The 17,800-nt window shown below is 43.7% G+C and overlaps 1 protein-coding gene across 11 annotated transcripts in view; it reads right to left on the reverse strand.

Moving 5' to 3' along the window:
- Positions 1-17,800, reverse strand: part of SSBP2 (single stranded DNA binding protein 2) — a 1,952,970-nt gene that overhangs the window by 417,361 nt on the left and 1,517,809 nt on the right. For all 11 annotated transcript variants that reach the window (XM_069627566.1, XM_069627564.1, XM_069627563.1 and 8 more), the window contains 3 exons: positions 1,923-1,982; positions 1,755-1,821; positions 1,523-1,593 (listed from right to left, as the gene is read on the reverse strand). In XM_069627566.1, coding sequence (XP_069483667.1) covers positions 1,523-1,593; positions 1,755-1,821; positions 1,923-1,982 — 198 coding nt within the window. The remainder of the gene's footprint in view (positions 1-1,522; positions 1,594-1,754; positions 1,822-1,922; positions 1,983-17,800) is intronic.

Here is a 17,800-nt window from a genome sequence, read left to right on the forward strand (position 1 = left end):
AAACGGCTACCCGTTGTCGGAAATAGAAACAGTAGAGCTTGAGGCTCGAATAAACCGAAAAAATGAAAAGATCTTCTGAAAAGCATGAAAACGCAGCAAAAAAACTCGAGAGCTAAACACGAGGACTCCCAACACTTGAGCGTGCGGTAAAAATCTGAGGATGGCTGCCAGAGGCGGGGCTTAGGGAGAGGGCAGTCATTGGCTGGGGGCAGTATGACCCAGAGATCAGTGGTTGGTTACTACTAAGAAAGACAGATCAGAAACGAAACTGTTACTGATTTTTTCTTTACTGAGGATTCCCAGCCTGACGACCGGGAATATTCATGAGCACGTGAATCCATGCCAGACCGCATGCTGGAGAATACAATATGCTCACAAATCTATATAATTTCTAAACTCATTTTTGGCTGCAAAAACTTTACTCAAATACATTTCAACTGAAAGAGGACAAAATTAACAGTAAACTCTAGCTGCAGCAGTCTATTACGAATTTCCAGTGTCATCCTCTTACTGCAATTTCCCAATGGAACCATGTAGTATAATCCTAAACTATTTGCAGAGGTTATATAATTGTATAGTCATTTAGCTATATATTAGAAAGATGGATACTTTCGACCATTAGGTACCATGAAATTACGTTATTAATCACCTTCACTTAGGCGGAGGTGGGGGGGCATAAATGCCCGGTAACAGGGCCCTGAATGTCCCCCTTAAGCAGGGTGGAATTGCTATTCGCATGCCAGGGTTTGACGGAGGTGCACATAGTTTTGAAAACATTTTTTTTTACTGGAGACTGGCTCCAACCACATGACACGAGCCCAATTGCCAGTAAAAATAAATAAAAAAACAAGATGGCCATCCCGATAGTAAAAATAAAAAGGGACTGAGTCATCATCTATAATATTCAAACCTCCAACAGGTTGTTTGAAAATTGTTAATGCGTTTTGGGCTACAAATTGCACTACACTTAATTGTAATGACACCAGTTGAACCCAGAGTCCCAACTCTGTGTCAATCTATTCCTAAACGGTTTGACCATTTTAAACAATGAAACTGATGTTTCAGGCACCATTGATTTTTTTCTATAAATATTATCATTCCTCTATTTTCTATTACGTCTTATTTTATCTGCGGTCACATTTTTGGGCCACAAAAACTGCCATATCATCTATGTACACAGTAGTGGATAATCAACATTAAATATTCTATTTTCTGTTATTATTTTGTCTGAATAAGGAATGTGTCAACGTGTTTCCTAAAAAACTGCTGTTACACATGACCTCTGATAAAAGACAGATCTTTGAATGTAAAATATCGTCACATATACAAGCTTTTGGAAATTGAATACTGGTCAGTTTTCAGAAGCACGTACTGCCTCACAATCTTTTCAGTTTTTCTTTTTTTATTATTTGCCACGAACTAAAGGTTTCATGTAATTTGCAAATTTGAGAATGTTACTTTTGCCTTTTGTTTATCAACTTTGCAGATACTAAAAGTAACAATGATTGGACACGCAACATACCTGTGGTCCGATCGGAACCATTCCTCGTGGAGCAGTCATTCTCTGCATGGGCCCACCCATGTTTGGATGACCTGAAAAATGTATATAAATTAAAATTGGGCAGCAAATACAAAAATGCAAGTATAAATACCCAATTGCATGGTATTCAGCCATCCATCGTGCTTTCACAGAGTGAAATACAAAGTCGTTGTACCATCATTCTGAAAATAAATCTTGCATATAGCTACCCCACCTTGTTGCCTCGTTGGATCCATTCCACTAGGAAGTAATGTCTGACCTCCAGGAACACCCCCAAGTGCCTACATGTATGCAGACAAACCAATAATTAATTCAAAATTCACATTACCTTAGCAGACAATGCAATCTGTTATGAATGTAAAATATTTCACAAAACGGGTACCTGATTTGGTATCCTTAAGGGTGGCCTTGGACCTCCTGGATAACGTGGTGACATGAAAGGCTACGGAAAAACAAACACTGATTGAAGCAAATATTAACACATTTACTCCAATCGACAATGTCTGAATACAAGGATGTAGGCAAATAAAATCATGCATAAATGGGGAACACCCTAGGAGGCACTCTAAAAATCAAAAACAAAGGCTCAATTTAAGAACCCCTAATGCAAACGCTACCGCAATGTATTTGGGATGCTAGGTTAATCATTTATATTTTTTGTAAAGTATAACATTGTACATTTCACCAAAATATGGTGCCATTTCAATAGCAATGGCACTCAGTGGTGTGTTATGTGAATGGCATTAATATACATTTGAGAAGTACGGTCCAGATCCCTAATTGGAAAAACGAATACAAAACTGAGATCATATGCCTACTACGCTCAACCCCAACACAGGCTCTTTGATAATAAATGAATATGCAGTAAAACATCCCTGTGTCCAGTCTTTGACGAGCCTAACTAAACATTAAAGAGAAAGTTGTATGCATTTTATGTTGATGCATTAAAGCCTATTCAGATTACACAAACATGGCTTTATCACATCTTAAAAAGATTGTACTTCCGGATTGATCAACCTCAATGTTGGATGATCTTGTTTATGGCTAAGGACCCAGAAAAGAAAACAAGTTTTTATAGGGACAGACTGTCAATTAATGCATCTACCATGAACAGACAAAGACGAGCACAGGAATGTTACTAGCAAGAGGGTATTGGTAAGGCGTTAGTTCCCAGGTCATAGCCAGGACAGTAAAGTCAGAAGACATGAAACTACTGACCCCCAAGGCCATTATTGCTATAAACTGAACACAAAACAGCATCTGGAATGTTCTTGAGTACCAGACTGTTACTGTCTGGTAATGCTTTTGCAGACATTCCCACCCTTTCTGTTTAGGATTACACCCTTGTGGTAGGGGTAAAGCACACATTACAGTGCTTTCATGATTCATGGTTCGGAGATGGGATACTAATGATTATTGTTGATCTGACCAGTCAGAGCAGGAACCTTAGGTTTGTTCAAGACTCCAATGGGGAGGGGGGTGGGTGGGGGGGCGTATTGTATGGTCTCATTTATGGGTTCCCACAACTACTCTACCAAGTGTGCTATGTAACACCTGCAATCATGCACTTAGTTTTCTTTTTTGGACACTTGCATTAAACCCGGATATAATACACCAACTTGGTAGTGATAATAGCCCCAGCTATCGTTTGCAGTTCGTTTGCTCCAGAAATGGACAAATCAGCAGCATTAATGTATTAACTCAGTAAGAGCTGCTTGTCAAAGTTACAGTGCCAATTTTTGACCTTGGAAAATGTATTTAAGGCAACTTGCAATACCAAAGGATGGAAGGAATTGTGGAGTAGATTTCTGGCTGGTGTGTTAAGGAATTAAACATATGTACCAGTAAAAATGAGCCAGTTAGCATTCAGCCATCAGTGAGTGTGGTCAACAGGCTCTTCAGTTGTAGCATGTCACTATGTAGGCTGCTTGTTAGGTTAAGGTTGGTAACATTCAGTGCATCTGTGTAACCCAAAACCAGGTCGTGGGTGGTAAGGGCAGGATTTTGCATTCGTTTTGAATAAAAAGAATCTCATCCGTAAATTAAACGAAAAGTAAATTATAAATTAAGGACAGGTTGTTAAATCTCGGGAGGAAAGCTCAGGAGCAACGCGCTCATCTTGGAAGCAAGACGACGTGAAGCAACACAGGTTCGATCCCCGGGTCCACGCTTAGAAACTTCTGGGTATTAAGAGCGTTATAAATAACCCATTATAATTAATTGACTAATTTCATTGTGAATTTGTGCAACTATATTCTTACAGATTTTCCTACAGTCCACATGATTACATGGAACGAAGTATGTGCCGAGATTACGATAAATCTCTTAAAACAGTAGCGGGGTTAACTCGTTTACTCTCCTCAAAGAGATTTCTTGCACAGCATTTCGAATACAAACAGACGCTATGTCATTCTCCCATAGCTAGACAAGGACTATGGTTGACAGACGTGCATCTAATTGTGCTCATGCATGCAACACGAGCAGAAAAAAAAGAAACCATGATATAAGTATGATCTTTGAAGGAGTCTGCGGCAGTAGTTTTAGCACAATTCCAACATCAAAATCACTTTCCAAAATAATACGAGGTCAAAGGAACACAGAAGTATGTAAAAAGCAAAGTCCCAAAACCACTTTTCAAGTATTACAGCTGTTAAAATGAACACATATTTAGGGTTTGCTCTTCTTCGCACCATTAAGGCAAACAATATTGTCATTCAGTCTTTAGAACAGAGGGTTTGCCACAAACGCTAAATTAGGAACTCATCATTTGTCTATCAGAAAACAACTGGTAATTCATCATCAGATATTTTCACGATAGTAGGCAGGATCCGTATTTCTCACAAACCTTTCTTGGTAAAAAGGGCTGGAGAGACCTCTTGCACCCAATACCAATTTGGAGGGTAAGGCAAAGCAACCGAAAGATATAGGCTAAACAGGTTGACTAGTACAAGAGAAGTCAGACAGCACACTTTCACCTTGGACAGCTGGGCATAGTTTAACTTTCTAATTCTCTTCATAGCTTGAGACAATTTTTTTTAAAGCAGATACTGCCTCTTACAGTAGCACTGATTAGCAGTTATAATTCATATGCAGCATTTTCCCGCCACCATTCTCAGTATAGGCCAAACCTAACTCCAGAGCCACTCCAATACATCCAACGGTATTTTTCCGATCACCATAAAGTAAAATCTGAAGCATATATTTAGGGTCAGACAGTGCTTTAAGAGAAGATGTGTGAGCGTGCAAATAATTTCTGTTTACAAAAAAACAGCACAGGCAAACACAAACTGCAGCCTATTTGCAGATGAAGTATATCAAGCAAATTCACTTGAGCTATGTGCCTGCAGATTGTGTCATATGTACGACTGGACAGGGGGAACAAGAAGAAGGGCCTCAGAGTAGAAGAGGATTTGAAATTGATGGGCGCTTTTGGCTAGTTAGCCATCAACAGATACCAGTAGCCACTTTTGACTCCACAAATGCCTATGTCATACTTGGTCATAAATGGTTTGTATCACATGCGAACATTTGAATTGCGGCTCACTATGTACTAGTTCATAGTTCCAGAGAGGTAGATCCTGCTTACTGAGATGATCCTGCGAAATCGGCAATTTCTGTGAAGTTCCGAAGATTTTACAAAAGTTACCCACCATTGTTTGACCACTTTGTGCCTAGATTCCAGACTTCATCTCGGGACTACAGCCTCAGAGTCGCTGTGAAAACATACTACAATCAATGTTTACGCAACTGTATGCTCATTCCAAAATGGCGGTCAGCAATTTGCAACCGTAAGAACCAACTTGTGTGTGCATCCTGACCAGCTAATCCTCGCCTCTAAAGCCTGTTGGGATTGGCTTCAACTTTCCCCATTTATCCAACCAATCACGCCAGCAGGCGGAAACTGGCCCATTACCAAAGGCCCCTGTCTGTGCCTGTCCGGGCCTTCCAGAGCCTCAGGCCATTAATTCCTTCACTACCCTCTGCCCATACCCTGGTACCATCGTATCCCCCCACCCAGTCTCATATGGTTGTCCATATGCACCACCTTTGCTGCTCAACTTCAAAGGTTTGGTGCTCAACATGCCGTTGCACCCTCAATCGCCATTATGTGCCAATCGCCATTGTCGGCACATCTGTCTGCGACCTTCTCCACTGAAGTTTGCATATGGTCGTGCGTACCGGTACCTGCATGTCTTAAACTGTGCTCACCTGACATTAGCGACAATCAACAGGCGCACTATCCTACTGCTCCGAACACTTGCTCACACATTGCCGGCACACGGTTTATCTCACCCACGGTGCAACAGTAATCGAGTCCTCCTGGTATTGCGGGCAAAGTTGTCAAACAAATGAAGGGCACCGCCAATCTCAGCGTAACACTTCGAGCTGCATATTGTCATTGTCGGAAATGTCACTACCTCACTGAGCTCTGTAATGTACATGCAAAGTATTAACTGCAACCTACCTCTACTAATGTATACCAGCTGTACTGTTTCACACTTTAAGACACCCTACCTAGGGATTAATATTGCTACAGTGACTGCGTGTTACGCCTGTTTTCTATTAACCTTTGTCATGATTTGCAAGATAGATAAATGTGCCTAAGGAATTTAACATACATATGCACCTACTCTCTGCTCGCACTTGAACCATCCGCACTACTGAGTACCAGCTCGAGTACATAGTACCGCCCAATTACCCAGTTCTAATGACTACAGTCACAGTCAGGATCAACCCTCCTTTACACCTCCTCCCATTGGCGCCTTAGATACTTTCTCCCCGGTTCACACCCACACTCTTAAGCGCCCACCCACAACCTAATACACTTGCAGGCACTCCCCTTAAAATGAAAGACCCTAAATCCTGCACTAGTCCCTTGCTCACCACCCTCACATTTTCACACTATGTCGCACAACTTACCCGACCCCTCTAACATCCCCCCTCACGCTTCCTTTCTCCTACTAACACATACCATCTCAATCTGTTTCCACGGCCTTGCCAACCTTCCAATATTACTAACGAATTGGCAGGAACCTCGACCGCATTGTCCAAATCTTGCCTCAGCTTACCTTGCCTGGTAACAATTAGAAATAGCAGACTGGCAACTCGAACAGCCAAGTTCAGTAGGCTCTTCTACCCAACCACCATCCCCACATCTACCTGGGCGAACACACATCTTAACTCCAGAACTCCCCTCCCTGCATCGTTGACACCTAAACATCCAAATATCCGCGCTAATGAGCGGAATACTCAGACCCCTGGCCACACCACCTCTCCCATGAACCCAGTCTGTGAAGCCTACCACACCTGACCTACAAACATCAACACGTTCTCAAAATACAGATTCTACCTGCTCTCTAAGTCACAAAATTAACCTGAAAGCAACCTTTATCCAGGGTGCCATCATCAATGCCAGGTTTCTCTTAGCACATGCTCTAGACATCGCATACCTCATTACCTCTAATAAATTTGACCTATTAGCCATCACCGGAACCTGGCTTCATGCAGCTGCCTGCTCAACCCTTTCGCTCGCTGTCCCAGAAAACAATACCATCTATAGGACTGATTGACTGACAGCCAAAGGCAGCGGAGTAGCAATTACTGCAAAGTACACGCTTAATATCAGTGATATGCCTAACCTTACTTTCAACTCAGGCAAACTTCTATCCATTAAAAATACCTTATCCCCTACAGCTACCTTGAACACGCACCTTATCTACAGACCTCCTGGCTCTTTTTCCTCATTCGAGGATGAAATATCACAACTCCTCTCTACTAATACTAAGCCTAGTTCTCAAACACTACAATTGGCTTCAATGATCCTAAAGACAACAATGCCTCAGCTTTGGCCAATACCATCACTGCACTAGGCTACACTCACTGGATTTACATCCCTACACACAGCAAAGGTCATACACTGGATTGGCTAGCAGATCACAATTTCAACATACATATAACTTCGAACTCCCAATGCGCCTGGTCTGACCATCACATCATCACATTTAATATTGACAAGAACTCCAGGACAGGCACACACACCCCCCTCCAATGGCACCAGCTGCCTTATACAGAAATTCTCGTAGCATCACTGTAAAGAACATTTTACCATTGCTTCACCCCATCACGGCACACCACAAACAAATGAATTAACGACCCTGCAGTCATGGTTGACCTCTACAACCACACTGTTCTAGCAGCAATTGATGAAGTAGCGCCCCTAGGCCTGCGTAAAGCTCAACAGTTAGCCCACTCAACGCTTCGTACACTCCTAACTTCAAAACATTGCGTAGCACTAACAACTGTTTAGTCTAACTGGAAAAAAATTCCCAACTGAACTGAACAAAGCAGCCTTCGCCGCTGCATCTAAAAACTATAATGAGGCCATCCTCCAAACAAAAGGTGTCACATATAATGAAAGAATCACTAACGCTAAGTCAGGGACGAGTCATAAAACTGGGGTACCCTTCGAATTCAATCCTGTCTCAAACACTGAGGTCCTGAAAATTATAGCTAGCCTCAAACCTTCAATATGCCAAGGTGATATATGCCCAGCTTCACTTATTAAAGAATATGGTCTTGAACTAACATCATTCATCACAAATCTAATTAACACTTCATTCGAAAGCAGCACTGTCCCAACGAATCTTAAAGACGTGTGGGTCCTTCCCCTACTGAAAAAACATACTGTAGACCCAAATACACCAACAAACTATCGACCTATAACAGTACCCTTCCTTCTCAAAATTCTGGACCAAGCAGCGTATCTCCATATCCAAAACTATATGGAATACAACAATCTCCTTGGCCAACGCCAATCAGGCGTCCGTTTAAGACATGGGACTGAAACAGCACTATTGGACCTGGAAATACAAATGGACGAACAGAAAGACAAGGGCAATCTAGCTCTCCTCCTCCTGCTAGACTTTTCAGCAGCATTTGACCTAAATTTAGAGGCACACTTCTCACAGAAAGCCATTCAGTGGATACACTCCTTCCTCATGGAGAGAACCATGAGATTTTTTTCTCCTACCTCTGCAACTTTGCCTGCCTCAGACTCATGTGGTGTCCCCCAAGGTTTTTGCGTCTCACTGACACTCTATAATATATTTAAGAAACCACTTTTTGACCCCTTGATGATTTTGGTGTCAACTACACTAACTATGCAGATGACACTCAAATCCTCATACCCATCTCTGGCTCTCATGACACAGACTCTGAATCAATCAATACAATCTATCAAAATATCCAGGTTTGGATGGCCCAACATGGATTATTCCTAAACTATAAAAAGACAGAACTTCTTCTCATTGGTTCACAACACTGGCTGAACAAACTCTAGAACTCCTCCAAGTCCTTCAATATCGATAGCAATATTATCAAGGTGTCTAAGGAAGTAAGAACTCTGGGGTTTTTACCTTGGCTCAACCCTTAACTAAACAAGTCAATGCCACAGCCTCGGCGGTATTCACATAACATGGGTTTCAAAAGCCGTAAAGACTAAATTTGAAAATTTATGAAATGATTTTAAATGGTATCCAGCAGGATATCCTACTTATTCCAACTTAGAACAACCCAAGGTCACCATAAGAAGCATAGAGCAACATCATTTTACACAAAGAAAAACGTATTTTCTTTCTGACTTATTTATTTCACAAAAAAGAGAGAGTGTGTTTAACAAATACATAAAATTCATTGCTTTCAACAAAGACATACAATTATAATTTGAGCAAAATCTAAGTGCAATTACGGTTTAAGCAAAATCTAAGTGCATTTTATGAAAGTCCGCCAATTGGTCTAGGCAAAATATAAATGCACTTGTAAGCAATATACAGCTCTTGGCCTTGTGAAGAGCCTGAGAAGGGCCAGGGGAAGGGAATCGTCCCGCCCTGATGGTTGTGAACATTGTGTGAGAAACCAAGGGATGGGAGCCGTTCGGTGGAATTTTGAGAAACACAAGGAAGACCATGGGAAGGAAGTAATTTAACCTCCCGTTGTGAACTGTATTGTAAAAGCCGGGAGAAAGAAGTCATTAATTCTGGTGCTGTGAAAGTATTAAGAAACCAGAGGAAGGTTAGGGGAAAAGGAATTAATTCCTCTAATACTGTGAAGATACAAGACTTTCTTTTTCCATGTGTGTTGGTGAAGCGCCAAGTCAAGAAAGCTTTTGAGATTTTTGGGTTTTGACCTTTTTGAAGAACCTTTCCTTTTCATCATCCGAAAGTGAACTTTGATCCATCATCCAGAAGAAGAGAAGCATTCTTCTGGACCAAGAAGAACAACACTTTAATTAGTTTGATTTACAGTTTAAGGGTAGGAAATAGATTGACACAATTGTGTATTACTTGTTTAGGGCCGACATCCTGGCTGAATCCATAAGGCCTCATCACGAGTTGGGAGGTAGACCTTAAATGCGGCAGTAATGGTGTTACCGCTGCATTTACCGCTCCGCCCAATCTCGAGTCTGGGGGCATTTACCCTCGCTCATAGCTGGGAGTAAACGCGCTGGAAAAATTCCCATTTTTGGCGCAATTACCGCCGGCGGTATTACCACGACGTAATTGCACTGAAAATTCCCAATGGGGAATGGGGAGTAACGTTTAGCACCCAACCCGTGATCCGGCGGCAATACTGCCAGACGGGTGGGCGCAAACGCAAATAAAGTTTGCGTTAGTTCAACTGGTGATGAGGACCTTAGTGTTTAGTTTATTAATAGGGCCAGGTAAGGTAAGGTTTTTCCTTAGTTTTCTAACATAATAAAAGCTTATAGCCAAAAATACGCCACGTGTGTGTCAGTCTCCTTCGTACACACCCTTATAGTTGTCTGAATGGTAGCGTAGTGTGCCCTTTCCCGCGGTGAACCAGATCATAGTGTGTGGAACAAAGCGAAGGAGCAGAGGTGAAAGAAAAGCTGATGAGGAGGCGGTGTACAGGTGGACATACATACGGGAACGGGTAACATCATTTTGTTAATAGGAATGCATGTTTAATAAATGCTAATGGATAAGACGAAATTGACATTATATATATGATCTGTTCTTAGAGCAAAGCGATTTTAGTGCTGATTTCAGTATGTGCCAGGTTGTACTACAAGTAGTGTGTGAGTGGATGTTTGAGGAACTACAAGATGTATTCAGGCATGCCCCTGAACTGTGGAGGCTTCTTCAAGAGATAAAGTTGAAAAAATGTCCCAATTTTGCAAAATAAATTTGGGATTTCCAAACAACTACCAGAGGTGTGTACGGGTGCATAAGTAAGGCTCTGGCGCGGAGGGATCATGGTGATTATTAGAAACGTTTATTCAAGTGCAATAAAGGAAAAGAAAACCCTATCATGCCCTAACTCTAAGTGGGGTTTCCATTCCTCAAATGAAAGCACTAGTGTCAGAATGTCCAAAGCAAAAGTGTCAACTTCCCTATGGCAAGAAGACAGTTATGGAATCTTCAAACCTTGAAATATTTGGTCATCTCCTGGGAACAGGCTTTTATCAGGCTTCTTGACAAGTTCAGCAGCGATTGGGGAAAACTGCTCCCTAGTTGGCCCTTCACTGGCTTCTTTTCTGTCTCTGGGCTCCTGACCCTGGTTGGCAGACCTGGTGCTTCCCATCAGATAATGCAACGCAGAAGAATAGCTTGGGATGCCCTCCCCAAGCTATGGTGTCACATACAGACTTGATTTGCTCGCCTGCTAAGTACTGTATTTCTCGTAAGTCACTCTCACAGTTTCTATTTGTATGGGTGAGGGTCCCAAACTCGCACAGCAGGTTTCCACCATTTTCCCGCCAAATTTGGTTCACAGTTCTGCCAAGTAATATTCCCTTGACATGGATATGCGTCCAGGCCCATTCATGGGTCTCTTTAGGCCACTGTCTCTGGTGGTTCCCCGTACATCAGCGTACCTTATTTCATGGTCCGCAATGATCCTGGGATGTCCCGTGCACCTGCCGTCTGTGGTGGGGCTTTCTCTGCTTCCCTCGGTCGGCGGTTCCGCTGTGCCTGCTTCCTTCTTATCAGCCTGGGACTGCTTTTCCGCATCTGTCGACCTTCAGGGATGCCAGGAGCGTCTTCCCTGCTATTCACTGCGCTGTCCCTGAAGAAAGGAAGTGCGGCACCCTCAAGAGCCAGCCTTGCTCAGCTCCTTAGTGGAAGAGGCCTATGCTACAGATCTTTATATTGTTAAACTGCGTTAAACAGAATCAGGCAATATTCTTTTAATATAATTTGAAGTAATTGCAGAACAAGGGCCTTGGCATATCTGTTCAGTTTGTGGGCAGAGTTCAGAACAAAAGACCACATTATATGATGTCCATCAACCCTGCCCTAGTATATGTGGAACCCTTTTATATTGAAAGGAGGAGGCTAAACAGGCACAAGATATTAAAGGAGAGGTGATGAGAAATGTTTAATATCACAACATTTTACAACCTTGTATCCATTTGTTACACTACTGTAAGGTGGTCAACTAAAGTAGCTTGAGTAGTAGGTCTAAATTTGCCCGAGAGCTGGCATACAATATTTTGATGGATGAATAATCCTTTGGTTTTACACTATGTGAAATAACCACAGCTAGTAAGTTTGTAATTGGTCATAGACAAGAGCAGAGTTATCTCCTGGAGATATGTGTTCAGGGTTAAGTAATGACAGGTTGCAGTGCATTTCGTAAGCAGTTTATTGGCAACAATTTATACGAGTTAGCATTTAGTCATGAGAGTTCATCAAAGGACAAAATACATAGACAATGAAGTGAAAACTATTTACAGGAAAGACATGATGTGCTGTAAATAATAAAAGTTACTCACTGTAGCAACTACTGTTCTGATAGCTCACAGCCCCCACCCCCTTCCCCGACTCTTGTGAGATTTCCCACTTGCAGGGACTTGACAGAAGTCATTTTTCAGAATAAAGAAAAATCCATCAATTTTGATTGGATTGTGAAGGCTCATGCATATGGCCACACCTATTGAGGTGCCACCCCAAGCCTTGCCTGGCCCTTCTTTTTCTATTGTCTAAGCGTAACTGAGTGATGTACAGTTTATCAGGGAAGGTGGGAGTGTGTATGGAGGAAGGGGGAACATGGATCAGAAGTACAGTAGTGACTACTGTGAATAACCTACATCAATGTACTATCCCCCTTCCTTCCTACTTGTGGGAGATAACAAAGCAGAAGCTCCCTGGGGTGGAAGGTGTGCTTAAACTGATAATGTAATTGTTTCTGCATTACTGCCTGTCCAAACCTGGCATCATCCTGAAAACTGGAATCTAAGCAATAGTGCCTGTAAAAAGCAGATGGCACGGTCCACATGGCAGCCCTGGCAATGACCTCCCCAGGAACATGCCCCTCAGGAGGGGTCTACTTTTGACACTGGTAGCTTTTGCTGCAGATTGAGTCAGTCTTGCGGGCTATGAGGCCTTACAAGGCAGCAAACAATGTTGATGTCACCGGTAAAAGACAAAGAACAAGTTACTTACCTGTAACTGTTGTTCTCCAGCATGGGTCTGGCATGGATTCACATGCTCATGAATATTCCCCGTCATCAGGCTGGGAATCCTCGGTAAAGAAAAAATCAGTATCAGTTTAGTTTCTGATCTGTCTTTCTTAGTAGTAACCAATCACTGATCTCTTTGTCATACTCGCCCCAGCCAATGACTGCCCTCTCCCTAAGCCCCGCCTCTGGCAGCCATCCTCAGATTTGGTAGCACCTAAAGTGGCAGTCTGACCAATTGAAGAGCCGCAGAGGGGTAGCGGGAGGGTTCGCATGTGAATCCATGCCAGACCCATGCTGGAGAACAACAGTTACAGGTAAGTAACTTGTTCCTTCTCCAGCATGGGGTCTGGCATGGATTCACATGCTCATGAATAAAAGAATACATAGCAGTACACACATGCACAACCACGGGAGGTGGCAACAGGCTCAACATTAAGCAATACACTCAACATTAAGCATCTCTTACCTCCTCACCTGGCTCACCTTAAGCGAACAGGTTGTGCAGCACCGCTTGGCCGACCCTGGACTCCTCCCTGGAGTCCCGATCGACGCAGTAGAATCTTGTGAAGGTGTGCGTCGACCTCCACGTAACAGCCCTGCAGATGTCCAGCAGGGGCACACCAGACAGGAACGCCGTGGTAGCAGCAATCACTCTGGTCGAATGGGCTCTCGGACGGCCGGGCAGCGGTCGGTTTGCCAACCGGTGACAGTGCATAATGCAGCCGGAGAGCCATCTGGAAATGAAAGTCTTCGAGAGAGCCTTCTCTTGATTCACAGCCCCAAAGTTCACAAACAGATGTGACGTCTTCCGAAAACTCTTTGTGCGGTACACGTAGAACTTCAGCGCGCTAGCTACATCCAGCGAGTGTAAAGTCCTCTCGGCCGGCGTCGAAGGCGATGGGAAGAAAACTGGTAACACCAAAGGCTCGTTGAGGTGGAAGTTCCACGGCACCTTGGGCATGAAGGAGGGGTGCGTCCTCAGCACCACCCTCGTGTCGTGAAAAGTCAAGTATGGAGGCTTGCAAGATAGGGCCTGGATCTCTCCCACTCGTCGTGCGGAGGTGATGGCCACGAGGAACGCTGTCTTCCACGACAGGAACTTCAAGGGCGCTGAATGCATAGGCTCGAATCGGGCCCCCATGAGCCTGGTCAGCACCACATTAAGCTCCCACTCCTAACCCAGGTCGGGGATTCTTTGTTCGTCCTTTTGGCGGGCTTCTGCCAAGCAACCCTCCTTTCGGTGCCACGGAGTCTGGGGTGGATCCATTGTGTGGGAGGGGGAGTAGGACCCCTGGACAGGGTTGCCTCAGCAACTCATGTCGCACTCTGCCCTGATAGGCTGGAGGGTCTCCCGCCAGGATGACCACTCCCCTGTGTGAGTGACAGCTAGGCTGTATGAATGGGGATCTTTTTGCATAAAAGCAGGATCCTGAGGACTGGAAGAGCAAGACGTCGCCACTGGAACTAAGAAGCCGAAGAGGAGAGAAGCCAAAGACATCTGCAACAACTGAACCACTGGTGAAGCCCTGCTGCAGCATCTCACCACTTTTCTCCACACGACGAGAGAAGATCTTCATCTGCAAGAGCCTTCTTCCCTTGAGCTGATGGGGCCAACCAGTTTGCTAATCGCCTTCCTGGACCTGCCTTGGTCGAGTCGCCAGTACCCTGTACTCGGAGACCGGATAGCCAGGCACCCGTCCACCCTGACCACAATTTAAAGGAGCGTACCTTTTATTCTTTGGGCAGCAGCACAGCTGGTTTCATCCCTGGGCAGTGCAGTAACTCGAACCTTCCTCCACGAGAGCCTCTCTTCCTCTGCTGGATGTCCCGAACTGCAGGAACTGCCAGGAACAACCGCCACCGCAGGAGCCTTGTCTTCATTTTAAGGTACTTTGTTGCGCCATGCCGCCCTTTTTCGTTGGTAGCCCTAAAGGTGTTTTAAATCCTTTACGTACCTGTTGGGTAGGCCGCCCCTATCCTCTAACATTGTCTTTCACCTTCTGCATCCACCTTTTCGAATCGTTTAACAAAGACTTGACTGCAGCTACAAGAACATTTTACTCCTGGGCCCTTTGCCCTGTACCACTGACTCTGGCGCAGGCCTATTGACTCTGGCTGAATTTGTTAGAACTGCCTTCTCTAGATTGCTTCTCAACTGGAACTGTGTTGATGCACCTAATTCTTATAACCACCTTTTCCTTCCCATTTTTTTAATTTGTGCACTGCCATTTTGCTTGGTTTTCATTTAAGTATTATACAAACAAAAGTGCTGCCTTGCCTAAACTTGTTCACAAATTTATGGGAATTGTTGTTAGGGTGTGTAAGAAGATATTTCTGTATAACTTGTGTTTTCCCTCCCATGTGAGAAATTGATAGAGTGCCATTTGTGTTTGGTTTCCACTGTGACGTTTTGCTCAGTTTTCACTCTTGCTCAAACTTGTCTACAATTTAACTAGGGAGTTGTGTATACTTTTCTTGACTGATTTTAACTTGCTTTTAAAACTGTGATTAACGTGTTGAACTGGAAGTGTATAATAAATATATATATATTCTTTTTAATACAAAGCTTTGGTCAGTGTTTCCTTGTACCCTAGTATTTGTAGTCCTATTGAGTAAACCCTGAATACTGCTCATCTCCCTCTTGAGATAAGTCTGACTGCTTAGCCACAGCTACCAACTGAATCTTTGTGGTACAGACTGATACCAAAGGGGATTTATTGCTTATACCTGTAGTCTTAATCTTCTGTAGTGCTCCCTACGGGAACTACACAGAATTCTGCCTAACAGGGGCCGAGGCCCGCTGAGGTCTAGGAAGGCTGCACTCATTGATCTTCGAGGCGCTTGTAGTCATCAGCAATGTTGCCGTCCGTCGAATGTCAGCAAAGCAGTTAATAGTGCGGCAGTTGATGGGCGGTTGAAGAAAGGATAGGAAGAAAGTCTAAAGTTAAACTTTGCCTAGCAAATTATCAACCAAACACAATGACGGAAAAACACAACTGAGGGACTTTGACGCGTGAAGGACAATGGTTACAGTGGACGTCACACTAGGGATAGTATTACTGACACGCCAAGTCGACGCCCCTTTTTGAGTTTTCGAAAACAAATCCTGTAGACTCTGACTACCACTAGATATCGGCCTATGCAAAGCATTTGATCTAAGCAGATTCCACAAGCCTCAGAAATATATATATATAAATAAATAAAGGTAAACATTTAGAGGGTCGAGTTCATCGACTTGAGAAGGCCCCGAGGCTCATATCTAGGGTCGAGCTCACAGGTAATGTGGCCTGAATGGGTGAGCTCCATGTAATGGCACCAGCAGTGAGATTACCAAAGGTGCTCTTAGAAGCAGGGAGGAACCTGGAATGGGACATGGCGAGCAAAGAGATGCAAGATTATCAGAAGGCCCAATTGATATTGATCAGAGAAGAGGTGAGACAATAGTTGGCCAGGATTGTTGAAGAATACCTCTGGGATACTCGAACATCGATGGGAATGGATGAACTTTTGGAAGTACAGTGGGTGGTGCTGTGAAGATAAAGAGCATAAGTTTAGCACATGGAGCAATCAAAGAAGTATGGGCGCTGGCCAGCAGAATACTGCCTGGACCGTGGGCAGGATGTAATGGGAAGTGGGTGATGCATTGTTAAGTATAGGAAACCAAACCACCTGACAATGCCTCCAGATACCTGATCTCTGCCCCGGGATAACCCTTGATATGTGCTTTAGTCTTGGTTCAAATTGGGAGTTATAGCCTTTAAAGTCCCCACCATTGCAGGTGGTGAGTAGATTAAAAGAGCAACAGGTAGTGTCGGTTGGAAACAAAGTGTGCTGGGAAGGTGAGGGAGTTGGATACAGTTTGGTATGGAGAAGGTTGTTTAGAGGGAAGGATTAATGTGTAGAATTAGTAGCTCCACCAGAGTCTGATGTGTACTTCACTATTCATAAAAGTACTTAGTAATTTACAGTTTTTTAGCCAGCTACAGACAGGACAAAGGTAAAGGTCTATGTTGAGTTTTTCAAGGGGTGGCCGAAGCAAGTGCCACGTAGATTTCAGGATTTGGAGGGAGTAGAAGAAGCAATGAGACATGTAACAGCTGTGAGAAAGAGTTTGCAGGTGTTGGAGGCAATGTTTAATAAAGAGAAACAGGCATTTGCAGTGGCCCATCATTCAGCCACAAAATGTATTGCAGGAGATGTTGTGTGCAGGAAATTAGGAAAGTGTCTGAACAGCCTTACATTACCACCACGCTATGTCTCACATCATTTTTTCTTATATTGGGTGGGGTAATCTGGTGTTATACAAGATTCTGTTGCCATTCAGGAGCTGTGGTAATACAAGACAGACCCTCCAGCTCACCTCCTCTTCAGTCGGCCATTGACCTTAGCCCCTCCTTCGCCCTGCTAGAAGTACAGCAGGAAACTCTGGTGGTACAGAAGGAATTGGGGAAATTGTTGCAAACACATGAGAATTATTGTTTATACTATAATAAGGAAGGTTGCAGTGGTAGATGGTTTGCTTGTAGAAATGAAAAGCAGGTGTGATAAATCCTTGGATTTCGTCCCTTCCCATAAGGCCAGGGAGGTGAGATTGCTACCTGATAGTCGCCCTGGAGGTGGTAGTCAGCGGGTGAATCTCATAGGGAGGGATCTTCCCTATGGGACTCGGGACGCCTATTCCAGACTATACCACAACCTCCCTCATCCTCCTATCGTATTATAGGATAGGTATCATAGTTCCCTACACTTCCATGTCCTGGTGTTGGGTAGACCTCCTT

This window comes from Ambystoma mexicanum, chromosome 6p (genome assembly GCF_040938575.1).
Source record: "Ambystoma mexicanum isolate Mex_15411 chromosome 6p, UKY_AmexF1_1, whole genome shotgun sequence".
In the NCBI taxonomy this organism is placed as follows: Eukaryota; Metazoa; Chordata; class Amphibia; order Caudata; family Ambystomatidae; genus Ambystoma; species Ambystoma mexicanum.